Source organism: Camelus bactrianus, chromosome 7, assembly GCF_048773025.1.
Source record: "Camelus bactrianus isolate YW-2024 breed Bactrian camel chromosome 7, ASM4877302v1, whole genome shotgun sequence".
Lineage (NCBI taxonomy): Eukaryota > Metazoa > Chordata > Mammalia > Artiodactyla > Camelidae > Camelus > Camelus bactrianus.
Genome location: NC_133545.1, coordinates 20,563,472 through 20,586,604, shown reverse-complemented (window position 1 = coordinate 20,586,604; position 23,133 = coordinate 20,563,472). Strand labels below are relative to the sequence as shown.

Here is a 23,133-nt window from a genome sequence, read left to right as displayed (position 1 = left end):
GTGCATTCAAGGCTCAATAAGCTGGGCTCGGAGTCAGAACTCCTGGGTTTCAAGTTCCCTCTGTTGGCTGCTGCCTTCTCCTGCCATTTCAGTTCTCCAAGCAGAGGGGTGGGAGCCCAGTAAGGTTCTCTCTCTTAAGGTTTGCTTTTCTTCCCTTCTCTGGGATTTGTTTCTCCACCGTCCTCAGACAGAAGGACATTGAGCACTTCTTGGAGATGAGCAGGAACAAGTTCATCGGATTCACTCTGGGGCAGTAAGTGGATGGTCAGAACTGGCTATAGAGAGATTCTTAGGGGGTCAGAGGAGTGGGTGGCTTGGAATGAGATGTTGCCTGGTCATGATGATACAACCCAGAGCCTGGGCAACTTCCAGTGACTGCTTTGCCATGGAATTTTTTCCTTTCAGTTTCCTAGAACTTCCGTGTTCTCAGCCAGGTGTAGGACCTTGAACAAGTCATTTCCCCCCTGAGCATTAGTTTTCTCATCAGAGTGTTACAACACGGTACCTACAAGCCTTTCTCTAATTGGCCAGAATTCTGTGAAGAATCGATGTGGTCAGAACAGATCCAGTCCTTCCCTGTTTCCCCACTCTTGTGACTCCTTCTCACTGACCATTATAAAACCTGAGAAGCCATTGTTACTGCTGTTTTACTGTCAAAAATGTTGCTGGGCGACATGCCCTTTTGAGTAGGGATCTACTTCCAGACAAAGTGAGTCCCCGTAAGATGATGCAGAAATCCTAATTTTCAGGAACACTTCTCTACTTCTCTTTTTGTGCCCTGAAGTAATGATGGGGAACCCAGAGGCTTGTGGAGAAGGAGCCAGGGTACCAGATGTTGACTGTATGGTCCCTGTGACTCCAGGGGGTTTTGGTAGTTCTGTATACTTTTGACCCTTATGATTTCGTGTGTCTTGCATTTCACAGGGACACAGATACCTTGGTTGGATTACCCAGGCCCATCCATGAGAGTGTGAAGACCCTCAAGCAGGTGACCAGGGTGGGCTCTCAGTCTTCAGGGATAGGGAGTCATCAAGGCAAGTTGGATTACTAGGGTCCTGGGTCCTGGGTGGAGCCCTTCCACCAGGCACATTCTGAGCGTGTTATTCTGTATTTCCCCTGCAGGCATTTTGGCCAAAAAGATTAAAAATCAGGTTTCTCCCTACTTATTCAGTGCCCTACATTCAGATGGATGAAAAGTTCTCCTTCCTTCCTCTCATTCCTTTTCCCTCCTCCCACTCTTCTCTCTCCCCACTTCTTGCTTTCTTTCCTCTCACTGCTCTCTTTTTAGAGGCTCACTAACTTCCCCAGGCCCAGGATTGAGTAGCGTCGGTTCAATATCCATGTGTGAGCACGAATAAGAGTAGTCATTCCTTGCACAGACCTTGAACCCTAGCCCACCTCATCTCATCACTCTGTACACACATGCATACACATACATACACATGTGGTGAAACTCTCAGGGCAGCAGTCCAGGGTCAAGGTCCTCTTCTTGCCTTCCCCTTGCACTTTGGTTGAAGGTAAATTCTAGGCTATTTGCTGCCCTTCAACAAATATGGAAACATGGAATAAACAAATACTATATATGAAGCACTTTGCTGGTATTCATGATTCAAAGATAAATAAGACTCCTGCCTTCAGAGAGTAATTGATCTATTTGGGATAAAAGACACATAAACAGGACGTTTCCTTATCACTGTGTAAGTTAAGAAATAGGCTGGTACACATGTGATTGAGGCCCTCAGCCTCTTGTTGGTGTCTTACCTTCCCCAGCACAAGTACATCTCCATCGCAGATGTTCAGATCAAGAATGAGGAGGAGCTGGAGAAGTGCCCCATGTCTTTGGTGAGTCAAGGGAATCCTGCACAGGAGGAGATTTATCTGCAGTGCTGTCATGGAATGTGTGTGCATGCTGTTGGACTCCTGCTGTATACTAGGCAAAGCAAGGCCTCTACTTTCATGATACATTGAAGTTGGAGAAAAACAGTAATAAATAATTAAGGAAACAAGACTTTCAGAGAATGGTGGATATGGTTAAGGAAATTTAAACAGGATGACACATCATGTAGTAGACTACTTTAGATTGTGCAGATAGGGTGTGTAGACCACCAAGAAGGTGACAGTTAACCCTCAGATGGAGTCAAAAGTGGTCTGGGGCCACTTTATGCAGGATATGTAAGCAAAGATAGGGAGCTTGAAGTTGATTCAGTGCAAAGGAAAGCCTTTGGAGATTTTTAAACAGAGGTGTGACATGATCTGATTTACCTGTTTAAAAACCACTGGCTGCTTTGTAAAGGGTAGATCAGGAAAAGAGTAGAAGCAGGAAGGTTAAGAACCTCTTAAAATAGTCAAGGTGAGAGATGATGGTATCCTGGACTGGGGTAGTGATTGCAGAGAAAGGGAAAAGTGGATGAATTTGGGTTATATTTTGGAGGTGTAGCTGACAAGAGTTGCAGTTCAATTGGATGTGGATAGAGAGACAAAAGGGCAATGAAGAATAAATACCATTTGTCAAGGTAGAGAGGTCTGTTTTATTAAGGGTTCTATTTTGGTCATATTTAGACACCATTTAGACACCACATCCATTAGACATCCATCAGAATAGTCAAGCCATTAGATATATGGGTCCAGAGTTCTAGAGAGAGGACTGGCTTAGAGAATTAAATTTGGGAGCTGTTGGCTCATTGACAATGTTAAAAGCCACAGAACTGGCTGAGATAACCTGAGGAGGGAGTAAAGTTAGAAAAGAGGATCAAACCCAGGTCAAAGCCCTGGGGCACACCAGTATGTTGAGGGTGTGAAGAGTCAGGAAAGGAGCCAGAAAAGAAGAATAAGAAAAATACTCAGTGAGGTGAGAGGAAATCCAGGAGGTTGTGATACTGTAAAAGCTAAGAAAAAGTCTTTCAAGAAGAAAAGGATGATCAGCTGTGTCACATGTTGCCGATAAATGGAGCATGATAAGACCATGGCTCTGGCAACATGGTGATAAGTGGGGACCTTGTTAAGAGTAACCTCAAGTGAAATGATGGGGGTGAAGCCTAGTTGGAGTGTATGGAAAAAGGAATGTAAAGAAAGTAGGGAGACTTAATCAACATAGACAAACCATGTAGAAGTTTTATTGTAAAGAGGAAGGTAGAAAAGGGATGGTAGCTAAAGGGGGATGTGGGGTCAAGGGAAAGTCTTATAGCTAGGGGATACTGGAGTGTGTTTATGTCCTAAAAGGGATGATCCAGAAAAAAAGGAGAAAATTACAGAACTGATACATTCAACGAAGTAAAAGGGTGTGAGATCTCGAGCACCAGTGGAGGGCTGGCCTTTAATAGGAGCACGGGCAGTTTACCCTTCATGTCCAGAAGGAAGGGAAAGGCTCTCCGGTAGATTTAGTGTTGAGATGAAGCTGTGCCTGTCTGATTGCTTCTGTTTTGTCCATGAAGTGAGAGTCAGGGTCAGCAACTGTTGAGGGGCCGTGGGCCAGGGGTTTAAAGAGGGGAGAAGGTATGAAATAGGCCTTCTAGAGAGCAAGAAGGCAAATATGCAGGATTGCCCGGGTTGTTAAGACTTGTGCCCATTTAAGCAGCAGCTCAGTTGTGTGGGATAGAAATGGCCTAGTTACTCCTTCCTGCCTCAGGGTCTCATGACAGTGACCCTTGCCCTATAATGGAGGAACCTGGGGGGAGGAAGGACTGCACTGGCCAAAGATGACAATGGCCTGAGTGGCCTCTTGAGCAGTGGAGACGCATGTCTCCCTACTGTCATAGAAGGCTTAGATGAGATCATCAAAAGGACAAAGAGTTGTGTGTGAGGGGGCTGGTCAGAAAAGAGGAAGGGATGTTGTAGAGGGTAACGGAGAAGGAAAGAAAATAGTTTCTACCTAAAATCTTCCCTGCTAATACTCCTTCCTGCCTTTCCAGGCCATAGGCTACACAGCTCCTTTATTAACCCCCTCTACTGAGTCATCTACCTCTCATTTCTGGCTTCAGAGCATCCCATAGCTCTCGGATGGCTTCAGATTGACACCATAGGAAGTGCTTCTGTGTGGGGTATCTGCTCTAGTCCCAGGCATACCTGTGACCTGAGTTAAGCCCATATATATCCAGCAAAACAGCGGTCTGAGCCAACTTCTCAGTGAGATTTCTGACTCCTGACCTTGCAAGTGACATAGAAAGAGTTCTGGATTGATTCCAGATAACGGGAAAACCAAAATCATAGATTCTCAGGGCTAGAAGAGCCCTTAAAGGTGATCCAGTCCAGCTCACTTATCCTATGAAGAGGAAACTAGGTCTCAGAGAGGGAAAGTAACTTATCCAAGGTCATACAATGACTCATTAACACAGCTAAGGTAGAAACCTATATCTGACTCCCAGCTCAGTGCTCTTCTCATGCCACCCTCCAGGTCTTGGTCAACTGGAAAATGGCCTGGGCAAACTGTGTGTTTCTTGCCATAGGGGGAAGAGGTGGTACCAGAGACACCGTGTGAAATCCTCTACCAGGGCATGCTGTATAGCCTCCCCCAGTACATGGTAAGGAGATGGCTGGGCCAGAGATGCCCTTCTGGCTACGCAGAACAGATAGCTGAGAGCCATTTTAAGCTGAACCACCTGTCTTTTGACCTTGTTTCCTGAGCCTTCACCCCTCAGGCAAGGCATTCTCCAACACATTAGAATGCCGAGCTTTCTTCAAGGTTCCTCCCCCAGGAAGGAGGACTTGGCTGTACTCCCAAGTCCTTCCTTGGGAGGAAGGGACAGGGAGGTGGGATCCGTGCAGGATGCACTGGGGGCCCTCCGCCTAAGTCGGTGCCTTCTTCTGAGGTCTGCTGTGGTCTCATGTCCTAGGTAGCCTCCGGCTGCTACGGTGAGGATGCTGATGCTCTGAAGTAAAGGAAGGAAAAGGGTCGGGGAGCAAGACCTTGCTTAAACTTCCCACCTCATTTCCAGGCATTACCCCTCTCACTCTGCTCCTTCCATCCTCTTTGGAAAGAGCAGTCTTGAAGCCAAACAGCCCATAAGCTCCCTTCTGGCTCCTAAGCCTCATGGGTGGGCCTGTCAGGACTGGGCACCTGTTTGCCTTTCTGGAGGCTGAGGAGATTTGGTCACTGAGGAAAGAACTTACAGGAAAGCTTTAAAACACTTCTCCTAGGGCTGCTGAGTTGTGGAAAAATAACCTTGCTGAATGGGATGGACAGGGATGGATTTCCTCATTTTCTACTTCCCAGATTGCGCTGCTTAAGATTCTGCTGGCTGCAGCCCCCACCTCCAAGGCTAAGACAGACTCTATCAATATCCTGGCAGATGTCCTGCCTGAGGAGATGCCGTGAGTGCTTCAATGGGGGCAGCTGCTAAACATTAGCTATCTTGTCTGCGGGGTCCTCTAGTCTCCACCCCACCTTATTAACACTTACAGGGGTGGTCTCCAAGAGATCTCCTCTCTGCCACCAACAGCCCCTTTCCACTGCAGTGCTCTCTGCTGTGCTCTTTTTAGCTCAGAAATGAGAGTCTGGAGGGTAACATCAGTGCCAGTGACTGGCTGCACAGGTATGTGGGTGGACATTGCCAAGGGACGAGCTTGCCAAAGGAGAGAGAGAAACAGAGATTAGAGGAGCTTTTCTCCAGACAAGCTTGTAAGTGGAACTCTGGAGGTTTCCCTAGCACAGTTCAGGTTTCTCACGTTCTGGCTCTGTTGTGTATATTGTGTCTGACCCAAATTCCCGGGTCCTTGTAGGCCTCTCTCTAAGGCCACCCTGTGCACTGACTCTTCCTCTCCCCATTGTAGCATCACTGTTCTCCAGAGCATGAAGTTGGGCATTGATGTGAACAGGCACAAGGAGATCATTGTGAAGTGTATCTCTGCCCTGCTCCTGCTACTCCTCAAACACTTCAAACTGAACCATATCTACCAGGTGAGCGGCTAGGAGGCTTCTCCACAGGCCTCAGGTGTCCTCCAGGTCCTGTCTCCCAAGGGAGGAACACAAGGGCCTTTGTAGTCCAGCTGAGCATCTTCCAGCCTTTCCTTTGCACAGGCTTTGGTGGGATGTGGGGAATTGTCCTAGGAAGCTGCAGTTGTCTGTGTTTTTTGAACATTATCCAAGGGTAGGAATCACTAGCTTCTTGGTAATATGCCCAGCCAGCTTTGAAGCAATGGAAGACAGGATTCAAGCATGTCACCTAAAAAAAGAGGAGTGGGTATGTTGAGCATGCTTTTCTGTATGTGAGGCAGTTTTCTAACATTTGAGATGTAATTCTGTATAAGAGTTCTGGCTCTTAAGGGCTTTGAAGTTTTGTAAAGGATACAGATATATAAATAGCCAGTTATGAGTGATAAGTACTGTGATACAGGTAAGCACTGGCTGCTATGGAGACAATTAATCCAACCTGAGGTGGAGAAGAGGTGACTTCCAACCTGAGTCTGAAAGAAACAGATGTTATCCAGGATATAGGAGTTGTCAGGAAGGACAGGAAGCATTTCAAGCAGAAAAGCTAATTTGTGAAAATCCGGAGGAGAGAGAGCAAAGTACCTTTGGAAACCGATTAAATGTAGCCCTAGTTCTGCCTGGGGTGGAGGGAGGTGGGGAGGTCTGGTGATACTTGAAGCTGGAGAGGCCAACAGGGAGCAGCAGATCATAATACATCTGATAGCACACAGTTACTGAGTACTTACAATGTGCCCGGCTCTCTGTTAAGCTCATGAAGGATCTCATTTAATTCTCTCAACTCTATGAAGTGAGCCTTCTTTTATCCACTGAGGCTAAGAAAGGATAAGAACCTGCTTCTCCATGAAGGCCTGTTTGCCATGCTAAGAGTATGGACTTGGCTACAGGTATTGCAAAGATACAGGAGAACATGGGGCAGTGAATGGATGTTCTCTGTGGTGAGACATGAAGAGGGGAGGGAGTCTTCTCATTCCTGCACAGAGGCTCTGCCCCATTTTCCTCCTAAGAAGTGAGAACCAAGCTTGTTGGTAGAAGAGCAGGTCCTCAGCAGGGAAGCCCCTGCAGGGTCTGTGTCCGTGGCAGGTTCGACAGTAAAACCAGGATATTTCTCCACTTGAGTACATTCAGACACATCTTAGGGTGTGTTAGGGTACTCTGAATGCTCACCCTTCTTCTGCCAATGTTTGCTGAGCAGCAGCAGGGCTGGGAAGAGTAAGGATGGGTGAGTGAGAGAGAGTGTGCCTAGTAGAAAGAACAGAGAACTGTGGATGTGTGTTCCTGTCTGCTTCTCTTAGTGGGCAGTATGTGGATCAACAGCCAGACAGGTGGGTGGCTTAATGGGCCTTGCCAGAATGTGTCAGTGAATCCTGACAAGGCTACAGACATGTCTCAAACTGAAAAATGTTTTCCATCACTTGATAGTAGGTATGTATTGGCTCCTTCATCTGAAGCCTTGGAAAATATCCAGGGTCAGCTGCCATGGAAAAAATACTTGAGCAGAAGAGAAAAATGGGCAACACAAGCTGACTCCTTACGTCCAACCACACACCTGGGGCCGAGGGCAGCTGACCTTGCTGCCAGGGCCACTTCTTGGTGATCAGGAAAGGCTAAGGGATTTAAAACACTACACTTCTCTGCTTTTTCAACCCAGTTTCTGCACTGTCCCAGCAGTCTAGGTTTTGGATCTGGAAACAAACTGTCAGATGCTCCTTAGTGTATATCATAGGCAAAATTCAGGTGACACAACTCCATGACACTGCCCCAATAGGTCTTCCTGGATGTAAACCCCAACCCAATTCAAGAGAGCAAAATGGAGTTCTGTGTTCTGGTGTTTAGCCCATCAAAGAGATCTTGAACTTACTCTCAGTGCAGTGTACGTTGACTGAAGGACTCTTGTTGATTCATTCATTAAAATGCTGATATTGTAAGTATGGAGGCTAATACAGTGAACCAGACTCACACTGGAGCCCACATTCCAGTGGTTCATTTGGTTACTGTGTGCCGTATCCATCCTGACTGAGTGATGCCAGCACTTGCTGGGACCAGGCTGCACCTGTTCCTGCTATATCAATCGCAGTTGAAATACTGTGAACCAGAGCTTTGGTATGGAAGACAAACCCCTCAGGGAGCCTTCCTTTCCTGTAGAGCTTAGGAACAAATCTCACAGCAATTCTTTCTATTTATCTGGAGTGGATTTTCTTTCTGACTTGTTTATGTTTTGTGCTTTTGGTCAGGTGCTTGCAGTGAACATACACTGCAGATTGTCCCTTTCTATGTAGGATGAGCTAGCTGAAGATGGCTCTCCCCACTTCCCAGACAGGAAGCCTGATAACACAAGTAGACAGTGGGTATTCTTAGGAATGGATATTAGACTTGTACTTGCTTCCCCCCTCCTTTTTTTTCATACAGACCTTCTATTCTCCCTCAAATAAGCTCCCTTTCTGCTTATCTTTTTAATTCAGTTTGAATATGTATCACAACACTTGGTATTTGCCAACTGTATTCCATTGATCCTGAAGTTCTTCAATCAAAATATCTTGTCCTACATCACTGCCAAAAACAGGTAGGGGCTGTGGACAGGTTTATTTCAAAGGGCTATTTTGGGCTGGTGAGAAATTGCATTGTCTGTGAGCTGCCTTTCAGTTCTCCTGGTGTCCCAGGTCCCTTATATCTTAGAACTGTCACTGTCAAATTTAATTCCCTTAAAGTGTTAGCTGATGGGGTGTATGATTTGACCTCTTCACAAGGATATTTGTGTTTTAATAGTTTAATAGTTTTGAAAACTGAAAATGCCATGACTCAAAGAAATGAAACTGCAACGATGAAATTTCAGCCCTGTGGCAGAAGGATCCAGAAAATGTTTTTTATGAAGCAGCCTACTTGTCTGGCCAGCCCTGATTTTAGTATGTCATAAGTTGGATCAGTTACACTACTTTGTAAACTGTAGTGTTACACAGAATCTGTAACTGAAGGTAAATAATAGACCTTTACTTAGATCAATTTGTAGTTTAAAAAAATACAGTATTTTCATGTCCATTATTTCATTTACTCTCCTCAACAGTGCTAAGAGATAAACACATCAAGTTCTTTTCCCATTTCACCAATTCAGAAACAAATTCAGAGAGGTTAACTGACTTGCTTAAGGATAACATACTAGCGAGACCCCCTTAAGTAAGCAGCAGAGGCAGGATCAAAACACAGATTGCTTTCTGATCACAGTTGCTGTGGATTGTTCCAGCCAAGTGGGGACTTGGGAGGTTAACAGAGAGGAGTAGGGAGGATCCTTGCTCCTCAGTTTGCTTCTTTCACAAAAACTAGAAGCATTTTAATCAGTGGAGTTTACCAGAAGTGCTTTACCAGAGGCAAAGCCTAAAGTAGAATAAGGCTGACCTGACACTTGAAGTGACTGGAGAGGAACAAGGAGATGTCTGTCAGTACTGCCTGAAACTCCACCCTGGAGAGACAGCCTACTTATATGTGGTTTAAGCCACACACTCAGGGACCCTGAAGTCACAAGGTGTGAATTCCTGACCTGGATCTGCCATGTGCTGGCTGTGTAATCTCAAGTGTAAGATACTTTGTTTCTCTGAGCCATAGTATTTTCATCTTTAAAATGAGACTGATACCTATTCTGACTATATCAGAGAGCTTTTGTAAGCATTAGTTAAGGTAAACTTATATGAGAGTGCTTTACCTTTCCTGTTTGGAAGAAGCATTGGAGAATTTTTTTTTTTCCTAATTACAGAGAAACTTGTGTACCAGCCCCCTTAAAAATGCCACTTAAGACATGCTAGTTGGGTTACCAGGGAAAATGAAAGTGAAAGCTGGGCTGGGTAAGGGCCACAGCTTCATGAAGGTACCTGTGTGTATCAGTCAACCCTCTTCGTATAAGTAACCAAAACCAGCTGGACCTGGCTCACACAGAATGTGAATTTACTAGGAGAAAATGGGCGGTATGTCGTCTTGAGGAACTTATGACAGAGATGTAGCTCTGGGCCTCAGGTGTGGTCTGTAGTGTAGCAAGCCCAGGAAGCCCTCCACTGAGCCACTTGGTGAAATACGCCCACGTGAGCTAAACACATTCCAGTGCCACTTCGGAGACTGAATTGGCTCTCAGTCCTTGTCCCACATTCCCAGGATTAGATGTCCACCCTTGGATCAATCAACTGTGGCTGGGGGGGATCAGGGTTTAGGACCTAAATGACCCCCTGCACCATGGGCCTAGAAGCAGGGCACAGACAACCCAGTAGGTGTACATCATGTTCAACTTGGAACTGGGAGCAGTGCCAGACTATACCACTAGCTGAGGTTGACCTGGGTACAGAGGTCCCCTTGTGCATCGCCCATAAGCTTTACTGTTGCATGATCCCAAGAACTCGAGGACCCACAGCTCATTTTTGCCCAGTTTCCTCACAGCTCTTACAATCTAGTCAGGCTAGAAACTTGTAACTTTATTTTATCTAGCCCCTCAGGCTAGAATTTCATACACTGAGATTGGAACAAATCCATCTTTAATTTCTCGCCCTCATTTCCTGGTTGCCACTACCTACTTTGCCATGGGCCTTTGTCAGTGGGAGGTGGGTAGATAAGTGGATAAGGCAGCCAAGGAGGTTTATCCTAATGGAACAGTACGCATCTGGCAACCCTGGGAGAGCCCAGTAGTGTGAAGCAGGATGATGAGCAACACTGTAGGTAGATCCACAGCCCTCTCCTCTCTTACCCTGGTCCACTTAGGTTATCTATGTGGATTCCTTGGACAAAAGTCAGCGTTTCTAGCCCAATAAATTGTTGCCTTTTGCTTGGATAGAAGGTTTGACTTTTGAAGTGTAGAGATAGGTCCAAGGAATCCTATACCTCTTTACAGCCTCTACTTTGCCAACAGCCTTTGTCCATTTCCAGCTGCTCTACATCAGATGGATTGGTGTTTAAACCCTCATGGAATGTTGGAACCAGAAGGAGCATTAAAAATTAGCGAGTCTAAAATTCTGCATTGTACCAATGAAGAAGGGAGAAGAGGAAAAAAAGAGAGCTGTTATTTTGAGTGACTGTGTCCCTGTCATCACGCAGTGCCTTATTTCCCCTACTGACTCGTGCCTGCTTCCCTGGGCTCACCACAGAGACTCCAGCTCCCTGGCAGTTCCCCACTGTCGGTTTTGGGAGCAAATGCTATTACCATTTTTGAGCTACTAGATTGGCCCTGCTGCAGGAAGCTGTCTCCTGTCTCAAGCTTCCTCTAGCAGTGGCTTCTGTGATCATTCCCCAGAGTTTCTGGCTTTCAGGACATCTGGTAAGAGACACAAGAGAGGTCTTCTTTTCATCCTCACATCCACATGTGGTTATTAAGTGGGATAAGTTTGAGCAGTATCTCTGGGAGCACAGTTTTATTAGTGCATAAACACTTAAATTCAAACACAAATACACACAAGCTTATGTATTCCTTTAAAAAAAAAAAAAAGGAGGAGAAAGGTGGCTATATAGGGGCTCTCTTTCTGCTTTCTCTTGCCTCTGCCAGGTGGGGGCCAGGGTGAAAGAACTCTGTTGGTTCCTCTCAAGGCTATAAGGAAAGGAAACTGGATGTGGAGTTGCCTCGCACCAGAACCCTCAGTTTCAGCTGAAGTCACTAAGCAATTTGGGACAAGAATGAGGCCTGCTGAAGAGAGAGAATGCCTGCCCTTTCAGATGTAGCTGTTTTCCTGCCATTGCCATTTACCTAAAGCCTGTCCTTATCTCTGCATCTTGCAGCATCTCGGTCCTGGATTACCCTTGCTGTACCATCCAGGATTTGCCGGAGCTTACTACGGAGAGTCTGGTAAGCAGATGGGGATTTGGTAGCCTTTGAAATTGCCAAGTGGCAGAGGTTGGTATTTGCTCTTCCTTTTCTTCTCCAGCCCGTTAATGCCCTGGTTTGGGAGTCTCAGGTCAATAAAGGCATATTGGCAAGAGCACAGGGGCAGTAGAGGTTCAGAGCTGCTGACCCAGTTGAGAAAGATTTGGAAAAGCTGAGCATAGCATTTGTAGAGAAAAGGGTCAGTGAAAAACACTAAGGAGGAGAGGAAATTTAGAAAGATAATGGGACTGAAATTGAACGTGAACATCTGTGCTCAATGGCAGGAGAATCTCTTCTGGTCTAGCCTAAAGCAGTCATCTGTCTTCTGTCTGCCATGCTACAGGCTGTTCTCATTTTCATACCGGTTATAAAACCCAAGAGTATGTGCTTCAGAAAATACCTTGCGTAGGTCTCTCTGAGGCGAAAGTTGGTATGACCACAGAAAGATGACCCAGAAAGTTCCTCGTGCTGGAAACAGCTCTAGGCAAATCAGAAAAAATCCCTCAGAGTTATTCTGAATCCTGTGAAACTGAGTGATCAACAGCATGTTGCAGATCGAGTGTTTACCTCATCATGTGTGGCTGCAGCTCCTTAGATATGCCTCAGCCCATACCCTTACCCTGCTGCACTGTAATTTTCATCTATATCTGTTTCTCCACTTGACTGAAAACTCCTTAAAGGAAGAGACAGTATCATCTTCATTTTTATATCCCCAGAGTCTAGCACCATGTTCAGTACATGGAAGAAGCTCAATAAATGATCTGATGATGGCACCCATGTGTGCCCCCACCCCTTGTCCCCCAACTTTAATACCTGCAAAATGTCACATCAGAAAAGTATATTGTGTGAAAGTAGAATGTTACCTTCTGTGCCAAAAGTTTCATAGAACCACAGGATTCTTGGCTGGAGGGGACCTAAAAGCCATTTGGCTCAACCACTTACTTCAAAGATAAGAAACCTGAGGGCCTATTGGATAAAGTGGCTTGTCAGGTCTACTTCTCATTAGATGACAGACCCTGAATTAGGGAAAGACTCTCGTCCTGAGACACCAAGTCTAGCACCTTGGAGGTAGAGAGTCCGTGTTTTATTTAGATGTGGTCTCATTAGTGAAGGAAGCTGGGAGCCTCTTACCCCTGCAGGGAGAGGTAATAAGTTGTCTAACCCTGTTTATGATGTTATTCAATCTTTAAAACAACTGTATGAGGTTGGCATTAGTGTTTTATAGATGCAGAAGTTAATTAACTACCAAAACCTCACAGTTGAAAGCAGCAGAGCCAGGGTGGAGACTTGCATCCCTGCCTTTCAGAGTTGGAATGAGGAATGCACTTTCTCACGGAAACGGTGCTACACAGATAGCATTAAAACTCTACCATTAGTAGGTTATTTCAAAACATAAAGTCAGCTTTTATGACCTCTTTTCTCAATCCCATAAGTAGGAATCGATAGGCACTACACTTTCATCTCTCTTCCAATTGACATTTTTGGATATGAGCATAAAATTATCGAAATACTTGTTATGCCTCTGAGAAGTCTTTATTATTATCTAAGAGTGGAAGCATGTGTCCATTCTTAATGAAAAACAGATTCATGCTAGGTATTTTTGTCCTTCTGTGAAGCAACAGTGGCACCTGGTGGTTTTATTTGGTAACCACAGATTTTTTTTTTTTTTTTTACTTGATCTTAGAAGTTCTTCCCTGAGCCCAATCATGGATTTAAGTAGCAAGTTAACTCCACATAGATCCTCAATATAGTGGTTTGCTTATCTAAACTGATGGCTTCTGCACTCAGAAAGGACTAGTGTTTATATGAGTAAAACTTATCTCTTTTTCAGGCTCAGTGAATTAATTGTAAACACAAAAAATATATAGCACTCTAAGTGTATAGGATTTTCTTAAACATTTTAAGTATTTTCCTGATTTTAAAATTGACATATACTATTGCAGAAAATTGGAGAAATACAGAAAATTATGAGGAAAAAATAAAAATACCCTAGTTATATTACCCAAATATAACCACTGTTAATATTTTGTGGCAGTTAACCATATATATATGTATATATTCACTTATATATGTATACACACATATTATTTAAGAAAATAAGGACTTTACATGTTTCAATTCATACAATAAAATTTAAATGTTCATAATATGATTTTATTAAGCATTCTTGAGAACATAATTTTTAATAGCTACACATAATATTCCACTACTTAATTTTTTTAAATGATCGATTTCTACTATTGCTGGGTATTTATTTCAGTGTTCTTCGTATAACTTCAAAATGAACATCCTTGCACATGAATCTTGGACCTCATCTCTCATTATTTCCTTAAGATAAATTCCAGAAGTGGAATTACTTGGCTAAGGTAGTCTTGATTTGTTTTCTGTTTTCTGGATTTGAACTGAGTTCGACTTCATTTGGAACTCCAACTACACATAAGATGGGCATGAAATAAAGGCAACGTTAATGGCACATTAATTTCTAAAGTCTTCTCATTTTGTCAAAATATTTAGCTCAGCAGTAGGCCATTTTTACCCATGTACTGAACAGTTTCCTCACCCACCTGGTGTAGGAAGGCTTACAATTTCTGGATCTCCAAAAGTCTATATTCAAATTCAATCCACTAAACTAGGAAAAAACCAAATTAAATTCCAAACATAAGAGACAGATGGGGAATGTATGATTGTGTGGAAGTTAGGTATGGTCCTTAGAAGGAGGTTCCCAAAGAAGGCAGTGGGTATGGCCTCAACAAATACTGTAGGAAGCTCAGCATCCGGGGGGAGGGGGGGTGGTTAGAGCAGTGGTAGGAAGAGTAGGATGTGCAACATGATGCTTTAGGGGTGGGCTATGTCAGATCTTTTAAATGTATTAATATCCTTTTTACTTTCTATATTTATGTGTACTTTATAACATACATCATGTTATTATAACAGTGCATTTATAATTTATAAATAAACATACATTCTATTTGGGAGTTATTGAGTATCAGAGCTAGAAGTTTCTAAGAATCTTCCCAATCCCACCCTCTACTGATAGGGAAACAGGTGGAGTAGTGAAGTGTTGTCTAAAGCAGTGGGTCACTAGCCATTTGCAAAGAAATGTTTGGCATTCCTCAAATTTGGGTTTGATTGATATTCAGAAAGACCTATGAAAATATATTCACGTAACTTAAATTTATATACCTGATCCTTTAATCTATCCTCATCAAATTTAGTTTTCCTGACTTCCTAATCTAGATATTTATAGATATCCCAGAAGACTTTTGTTGTTATTATTTTGATTTTTGTTTTCTTTCTGTTCAAGTGTTCAGTTCTCTAGCATTCCTAGCAGGCACTATTTAGCCAGTGATTTGTGACCTCTGTAAATACAAAGCTGAATGACCTCTGACATTCACCATCACTATTTAAAACCAATAATGCCATTAGCACTATTGTTTCTTCATCCTAGATAAAATGTGAACACATCATAAGGTATATGTCCATTTTCCATGAGGTATTTATACAGAGGAAGGACCATGGACAAATGGATTTTTAGCATTTTATCAATTTCCCTGTTGGTCAGCATTTCTGTAGTGGGTGTGAAAGGAGATTAGAATCTCTGGGGTGATTTTCAAATTCACATACCCCGGTGCCTCCCCAGGGCACAATCAGTTTGCTAAAACTCCCCAAATGACTTTGAAATTTTCTTTTCTCCTTCCTCTTTACCCCCTCACACTACTTTTGAGAATTGTTAACTCTCTTACGATACCTAGATCTAGGTCCTTAATCTAGCAGTAACTTAATTTTCAGAAATCCATATGATAAGGAAATTATTCTAAGACACTGTAGGAAAAGAAAATCTAAGCTAAAAATGACTTCACTTTCAGCTATGTGAACCATAATAAAGAAATTAAAAGAACCATTTACCAAGAAATGGCTATTATTGTGAGTTTTCAATCTCTAAGTATTATAACCTAGCAAATGTTTTTGCAAGTAGGTTTAAATAAATGCCAGGCTGACATGGCATGAAAAATCTGAAGCCCAAAGGAAAGAAATAGACTAGTTTGTAGTATAGACAAGACAGACAGACCTGGCTTTGCCACTACAGCTCGAAGTGATCTTGAGCAAGTTTCCTGCAAGCTGTAGGTGTTTCATGTATAAAAGGAGAGATTGGACCACTATATGAGCATCAACTTTCCTTGGACTCTAAAATTCTAGATTCATTGAAAAAGACTAAGTTAATATTAATAATTTCAATTTCTCGTTGAGCTGGTTTTCGATCTGAAAGTAGTAATCATCACTTCAAGACGTCAATAAGCTGTTGAGACGATTTGAAATGTACTAGATTTAACACTTAGCAGCACCTCTTTAATGGCTCAGTCGCTCCCCTTAAAAGCAGGAAACCTCACTATTTTGTTGTTGCTGCTCTTGTTTGTTTGAAGTAAGAATTATAATGGGACATAAGAAAGAACTTCTCTACTATTAAGTCTGCAAGAAGCTGAGAAATTAGAGAATCAAACCAAATTTTCTCTTAGGAATTTGTGTCTAGGACTCCAGAAGTGCAACCAGAAGATGAACAGTAAATAAAGACAAAGTTTTAGAATTCGGTGAGTACTGGAGATCTAGGTTCAAGCCCTGGTTGGGGCACTTACCATATGACCTTGGCCAAACCGCCTTCCTCTTTCTGGGCCTCAGGTTTTGCTTCTATGGATAACAGAATTGGACTAAAACAGCTAACTCCTTTATAGTGTTCAGCTCCTAACCAATCTGATTTCCTCTGTACAAAAGGAAGAAACATTCTGTTTTTTCTTTCCACAACCATCTGAGTTAAATAACCACTTAATTTGCTTAAGCCTGGGTTTTTATTTGGCTTAGTCACTAGGCTGAGCTATGGATGGATCTTTGAGAACAAACCCTTGTATTGCCTTAGAGATTCTCTGGAAGAGTAGAATGTGGTCCCTGAACTGAATCTTCAGACCCAAAGTGCATGCAAACAAATATTTATTTGTGAGAGTGGAACTAAGGGCAAACGTTTTCTTTTTAATTTTAGCTGACCAAACGTAAGTAAAGGTCTTGCTTTGGATAGTGCTAAGTACCAGGAACAAGAGAACATGGCCAAGTGCTGCTGTTAACAAAATATATCCCCCACAGAAGTTTGTATCTTACTTTATATGCAGAGTCCTGAAAAAAAAGAAAAAGAAAAGAAGAAGGTGACTTGCCTTAAATGAACTTTAAAGGAAAAAACCCTCAAGTATGGCAAATCTGGAAAGGGTCCCATGGAGCTAAAAGGACTTCCAGGAAAAAAGATTATTTGCTGGATTGGAAAAAGGAAGAAGTCTTGAGCAGGGTCCATGTAGAGCCTGCTGCTGCAGGCAAAGGAGACAACACGCCTGGGCTCAGCTATCCAGAGAGAGCACTGACCAGCATGTGTGCTTTCAGTGCCCGCTCCAGACAGCATCTGGTGGTGCAAGAAGTGGGGCTAGTTGTAGTCACCAAGGAGGCATTATTAGAAAGAAAGGAGAGCAAGGCCCTGGGCAGGTGAGACTAGCTTCAGGAGGGGACTGGAGCGGCTCCTGGGACTCTTGAGACTGAGCTCTGAAGAAAAGGCAGTCACAGTCAGCTTACTCTCACTCAAAACTTAAACTTTTAAGCCAACTGGAGAAAGTAAATCATAGAATTATTGAATGGTCGGAGCTAAAAGGACCTTAAAAGTTATCTTAGTTCAGCCTCTCACAGGAAACAGGGAAATTACTTGCCTAAGATGATACAGCTAGAGCTGAAGCCATAACCCAGGTGTCTGGTGCCTACTCCGTTGCTTCTTTTGCAAGGCCATGCCCCCACCCCTATTCTTTGAGGTGCTAAGGAATGCAGTGCTTTTAATGATGCTGCCATATTAGAAGTCAGAATAAAGGAAGCCCACAGAGGAAATAGACTTACCTCTCGCATATGTTTTTTATTGTCCTTGCTCCTTTTTAAAAAATAAACATTTATAAGTTTGTCTCTGTCAGCCACACAAGATATAACATCTATAAAATCTGATCTGTTTGGGGCAAGCCAGATTAGCTAATGCACTAGAGTGGAAACTCCCATGGAAGTTTCTCTTAGAATGAAACAGATGGTTCTCCTGGGACTAGTTCTAAATACAATATTGAACGTTTACTACAGGAAGGAGAACGTTATTTCTAAATAATATTTCTTAAAAGTCTCCCTGCAACTTTTTGATCCTCAGTCTTACTTATTTCTTAGGAGAAACTAATAGTCTCAAAAATCTTGGCTGTTCATTCTACAACTGATGTGTGTCTGCTTTGCTTGCTTCAAGCTAATTTGGAAGAGAAGGGTGTAATCTTCCATTCACCAGACAGCAGCTCACTTCTACACATCTCCCACTCCTACATTTCCTCTTACCTTGTAGGTGTGAGGAATTCCCAAGATGTTAGTTTGACCACCATGTGTGCTCATTGATTTATATAGCTTCTGACACCAAAATATATTTATAGGCCCCCAAATCCAAAAGGGCTCTTATTTTTGTTCCTGAGAGATGTTTCTATGAGTAGATACCTGTTTCTGATCTGACATCCATCTGTTATCTCTGGTTGAGTGCTCACAAGCTATCAAGAAACATTCAAGAGAAACACCTGGTTAGAATTAACCATCTGCCGTTTTTCCTTCCATGCTAGAGAATTAAGCAATTTACTGCAATATGGTTTGATAAAGGAGGGTGGGGGTTGATTTTAAAAAATTCAACTATAATGAATATCAGATCCATCTAACATAGTTTGAAATCTACCAGAATAACTCCTAACAGTTACAAACATAGCTTACTTAAGTGCAAAGTATATGGGGTAAAATTCTATCATCTCTTTTCTGATCCTCAAGCAGAAAGCTTGCTTCAGTGAAGTTCCTGTGTTCAGATATCATCTTTCTCACCAGTACTTGCTCTAGGTACAGTGTCTTCCAGGATTGGCAGCTGTGTGTTTTCAGGTGAAGAAAATTGCTTGCTTTGAGCTTCAGTATGTGAAGAGAAGGATGGAAAGGAGGTAGCATTTTCTGTGGAAGGCCTCACCTAAACTGACCAACAGTGACTTCCAGACTTTTGTGGGAAGAAAAGCCTTGGAGGTGTTGAGATAATGATGGGCATCTCTTATTACAGGAAGCTGGAGACAACAACCAGTTCTGCTGGAGGAACCTCTTTTCCTGCATTAACCTTCTGAGGCTGCTCAATAAACTGACCAAATGGAAGCATTCCAGGACCATGGTGAGTTGGGCTTCAGATCATGGTGTCCAGCTAACTGATTTTTTTTTTTTTAATCTTTGGTAAATATGGACTTTATGCATTGCGAGCTCAATAGATAGACACTAAATGCTCCATAAGATTTGGCACTTCCTAATTCTGGGCATTTATTCTATATGAAATAATTATTTACCGGTCCATTTCTTTTCAGGGAACTGAATATGTACCCTCCCTGAGGGCAGCTCTGGTAGGGAGGTTAGCATTGTTTTTTTATTACAGTCACACATCCCAAATGATACACGCCTCAAATTATTCATTGCAGCATTATTTGTAATCATGAATGATTGGAAACAGGCTAAATGCTCATTTATATGGGAGCAACTGGTTAAATAATTTATGGTATATCCTTACAATAGAGTATTAACACAACCATTAAAATGAATGAGGCAATATGAAAATGAATATATGTATGTTCATGTATGACTGAAGCATTATGCTGTACACCAGAAATTGACACATTGTAAACTGACTATGCTTCAATAAATAAATAAATAAATAAATAAATAAATAAATAAATAAATATATATATATATATATATATATATATATATATGAATGAGGCAGTTATATATTGCTGTGGAATAATTTTCAAGATATATTGTTAAATAAAAGTCAAGGTATGGAACAATGTGGAAGGATATGTAGTTGCTATCATCTTTGTTAATAAAAGTAATATATGCATATATAGAGTTATCTCCAAAAGATACACAGGAAACTGTTAATAGTGGAAATGGGATGTATGGCTGGCAAGATATTTTTGCACTTTGAATATTAGAAATTTTGAATTGTGAAATATAAATGGAGTGGTTCCTCTCTGCTCTTAAAGACTAAGTCTAAGTGGAGCCTGGGCCATAGATTTCCCAAAGCTCCCAGGGTAGTCTGAGGTTAGCCAGGTTTGTCTTAATTTGTGAGCTGGAAATTCTAAGAAACTTTCGATCCTTATCTGTCTTTCTTCACTCCCACCCCTCTTTAAATGGGCAGATGCTGGTAGTGTTTAAATCTGCTCCAATCTTAAAGCGGGCCCTCAAGGTCAAACAGGCCATGCTGCAACTTTATGTCCTAAAGCTGCTAAAAATACAGACCAAGTACCTGGGGCGCCAGTGGAGGAAAAGCAACATGAAAACGATGTCAGCCATTTACCAGAAAGTACGCCACCGCATGAATGATGACTGGGCTTATGGGAATGGTGAGTTTTCTCAGAGCTTTTGACCTTTAGAAGTTGCCCAGTGTTTAAACAAAACTAAATAAACATCTCTACTCTTTTGGTATGAACTGTTACATATTTTAGATGAGAAAATATGTGATTATAGTCAGGTGCTGATGAAACAAACCTTAAGGCACTGCCCCAAATTCCAGCATGTACTCTGTCCTATGTAAACTACGAAAATCCATTTTATAAAACAAGTAAATTGAGCGATAATTGCCCCTTTCCAAAACATTCCTTTAAGTGACATGTTTCTCTGAGAAATGTTTAAAATTAAGATAACCTTTTATTATTACAAAGCAGTTAGAAAATACAAGTAAGCAAACATTTTACTATATTACCATATATATTACCATAATTATGCCATATTTGTACCACCTCAAAATTGCCACTAAAATCTTGTGTATATTCTTCCAGATTTTTTCTTTACATATACATGTACATTTTATTTAAATGAAAATAAATTGTGTATGCTATTTTATAGTCTTCTCTTTTTGGTTAACATTATCTCCACCTTTCCATATCAGTACATTTTCATTTTACCTAATAAACAAGTCCATGTTCAGAATTCCCCAGTTGCCCCAAAATGTTCTTTAAAGCTATTTTTTCCAAGTCATGATCCAACCCAGGACTGCAAATTCCATTGGTTGTTATAACCTTTTATTTCGAATCTGCAGGGTTTTGTGTTTTTTGGTTTTGGGGTTTTTTGGGTTTTTTTTTTCCATAACACTGACTTAATTGAAGAACTGAGACAGTTGTTCTGCAGAATATCTACCTTCTGGATTTGTCTGCTTGCTTCTTTGTGGTTTAATTTACCTTATTTCTCTATTTCTGGTATTACCTGTAAACTAAGATAGATCTAAAGTTTTGATGAATTCAATAAAACAATTTTGGCTGTAGTACATTCTAGTAACGCACTATAACGAACTGCTTATTGCTTCACATCAGGAGACATTATACATCTGGTTGACCTACCAAGATATTGTAGGCTGACTGGAGTTGGAAGACTTTATTTTGGAGAGCTTGTTTCATTGTATTGACATTTGCTGTAGTGGGATTTGACCATTATTTGCATAATTGTGTTTGAGAGTTCATGGTTAGTTGACTAATGACTTGTCTTTGCTGGGGTTTGTCACCTCCCTGAACTGCTGTAAAGAGCTCAGAGAACTAAGGGAAGCATATGATTGGCAGATAACAAGCCAGGATGCAACTTCTACTATAAGACATAAAGCACAATTAACTATCTAAATTCTTGTCGATTTTAAAACGTGGAAATGTTTTATCCTGCAAATGGCACTTCTGTTGCTGCTGCCATCATGAGCCCAAACCCAAACTGTACTTGTTGAGTATGGGCCATAAAAGGTCTGGGAAATATGTATCTCTGGCCCTGAAATAAGAGTCTAAGAGGGATAAATAGAAGCAAAGCAGCTTGTTTTCTGCTTTCACTTCCTTGGAAGCCTTCACCTCATACTCTTAACATAAGCTGCCAAATAAAATAGATTTATCATGTGCTGAGGGAGGTCCCAGGGAATCAGGAGAGTCTTCAGTAATTGCTCCATTCTGATTCTCCTTCTTGTGCCCCTTCCTGCCTCTTACGATTCCTTGAAAACTGGTGATTTCATTCAAATGAGAAACACCCATCCCCAAGGAGACATCAATAAAGAGAACTGAGTTGCTGTTTTGGAAAATATAATATATATATCTTCTAAGAAAGTGAAATAATAAAAAGAAAATACAATAAAAAGAAGTCTTCCTCCTTCGGGGCCCTCATTTCTTTCTCAGTGGTAATCACTGTTAACCAGTTTCCAGACTCTTCCAAAGACAGTCTCTGCATATATAAGCATTTTTTAAACCTGAGTGGCAGCATGTTATATACTTACTTTGTACATTGCTCTTTACAAAAAAGGAAATTCTGAGCAGTTCCATTGTTGGTATCCCATAGACCATGCTCTCTGCTAAGAGGAGCGGTGTCCTGAGTTGTATACATCTTTTTCTTCCTGTCTTCCCAACACAGACATCGATGCCAGGCCGTGGGACTTCCAAGCAGAAGAATGCACCTTGAGGGCCAACATTGAGGCTTTTAACAGCCGCCGGTATGACAGACCCCAGGACTCTGAGTTTTCACCTGTAGATAACTGCTTGCAGAGTGTGCTGGGGCAGAGGTTGGATCTGCCTGAGGATTTCCACTATTCATATGAGCTCTGGCTGGAGAGAGAGGTATTTTCACAGCCCATCTGTTGGGAGGAGCTGCTCCAGAATCACTGAGCTCTTGTCAACAAGCATCTGATAGATAGGGGTTGGCTCCAATAAATGGTGCTCTGCCTACCCTGCCCATTCAGCCTTTGTTTCTAGCTCTAGGAGTGCTTGTCCAGGGGAGAGCTGGCCCAGCTCAAGGGCATCCAGTGTTGTTCAAGACTATTCTGGGGGCTATTAGGCCTGAAGATAGTACCCGGCTGGGCTCCTGAGTCATAAAAAATTGATCAACTTGCCCTGGGGTCAGCTGGGTGCCCAATTGCCCTTGAAAACTCCTGCTGGATCAGTCCTGGACAGGCTCTTTTGTGGGACCGCTCCCTGCATTAGCCTTTGCCAGCCCCAAGAGTGAGGATAAGTTTACTGTGGCATTTGACCTATGGCATTCATTATAGGTAATGGGAGGTGCAGGTCATAAAATAGGGAGAACATTTTCTTCTTGCTCACCTTGGATTACCAGAGGTTTGGCAAACCCAACTTTGAAATTAAGTGTGTATTTTAAATTTAAAATTTTGACACTCACCTCTTTCTAAAATCATTAGCTCTAAGGTGGTTTTTACAGCACCTGCACCTCCTTTGTAAAGGATGATGATCTACTGTTACCTAAATACTGCATGCTCTAGAAAGGTATATTGTGTAAAGTGTTTTTTCTTTATTCC

The 23,133-nt window shown here is 42.1% G+C and overlaps 1 protein-coding gene across 1 annotated transcript in view; it reads left to right on the top strand.

The window, feature by feature from the left end:
• Window positions 1-22,554, top strand: part of STRIP2 (striatin interacting protein 2) — a 38,065-nt gene extending 15,511 nt beyond the window's left edge. Inside the window, exons 11-21 of the mRNA XM_074367077.1 lie at window positions 188-253; window positions 925-988; window positions 1,771-1,842; window positions 4,443-4,517; window positions 5,210-5,307; window positions 5,767-5,893; window positions 8,386-8,486; window positions 11,666-11,732; window positions 18,880-18,984; window positions 20,002-20,206; window positions 22,239-22,554. Coding sequence (XP_074223178.1) covers window positions 188-253; window positions 925-988; window positions 1,771-1,842; window positions 4,443-4,517; window positions 5,210-5,307; window positions 5,767-5,893; window positions 8,386-8,486; window positions 11,666-11,732; window positions 18,880-18,984; window positions 20,002-20,206; window positions 22,239-22,489 — 1,231 coding nt within the window. The 3' untranslated portion in view covers window positions 22,490-22,554. The remainder of the gene's footprint in view (window positions 1-187; window positions 254-924; window positions 989-1,770; window positions 1,843-4,442; window positions 4,518-5,209; window positions 5,308-5,766; window positions 5,894-8,385; window positions 8,487-11,665; window positions 11,733-18,879; window positions 18,985-20,001; window positions 20,207-22,238) is intronic.
• The last annotated feature ends 579 nt before the right edge of the window (window positions 22,555-23,133 follow it).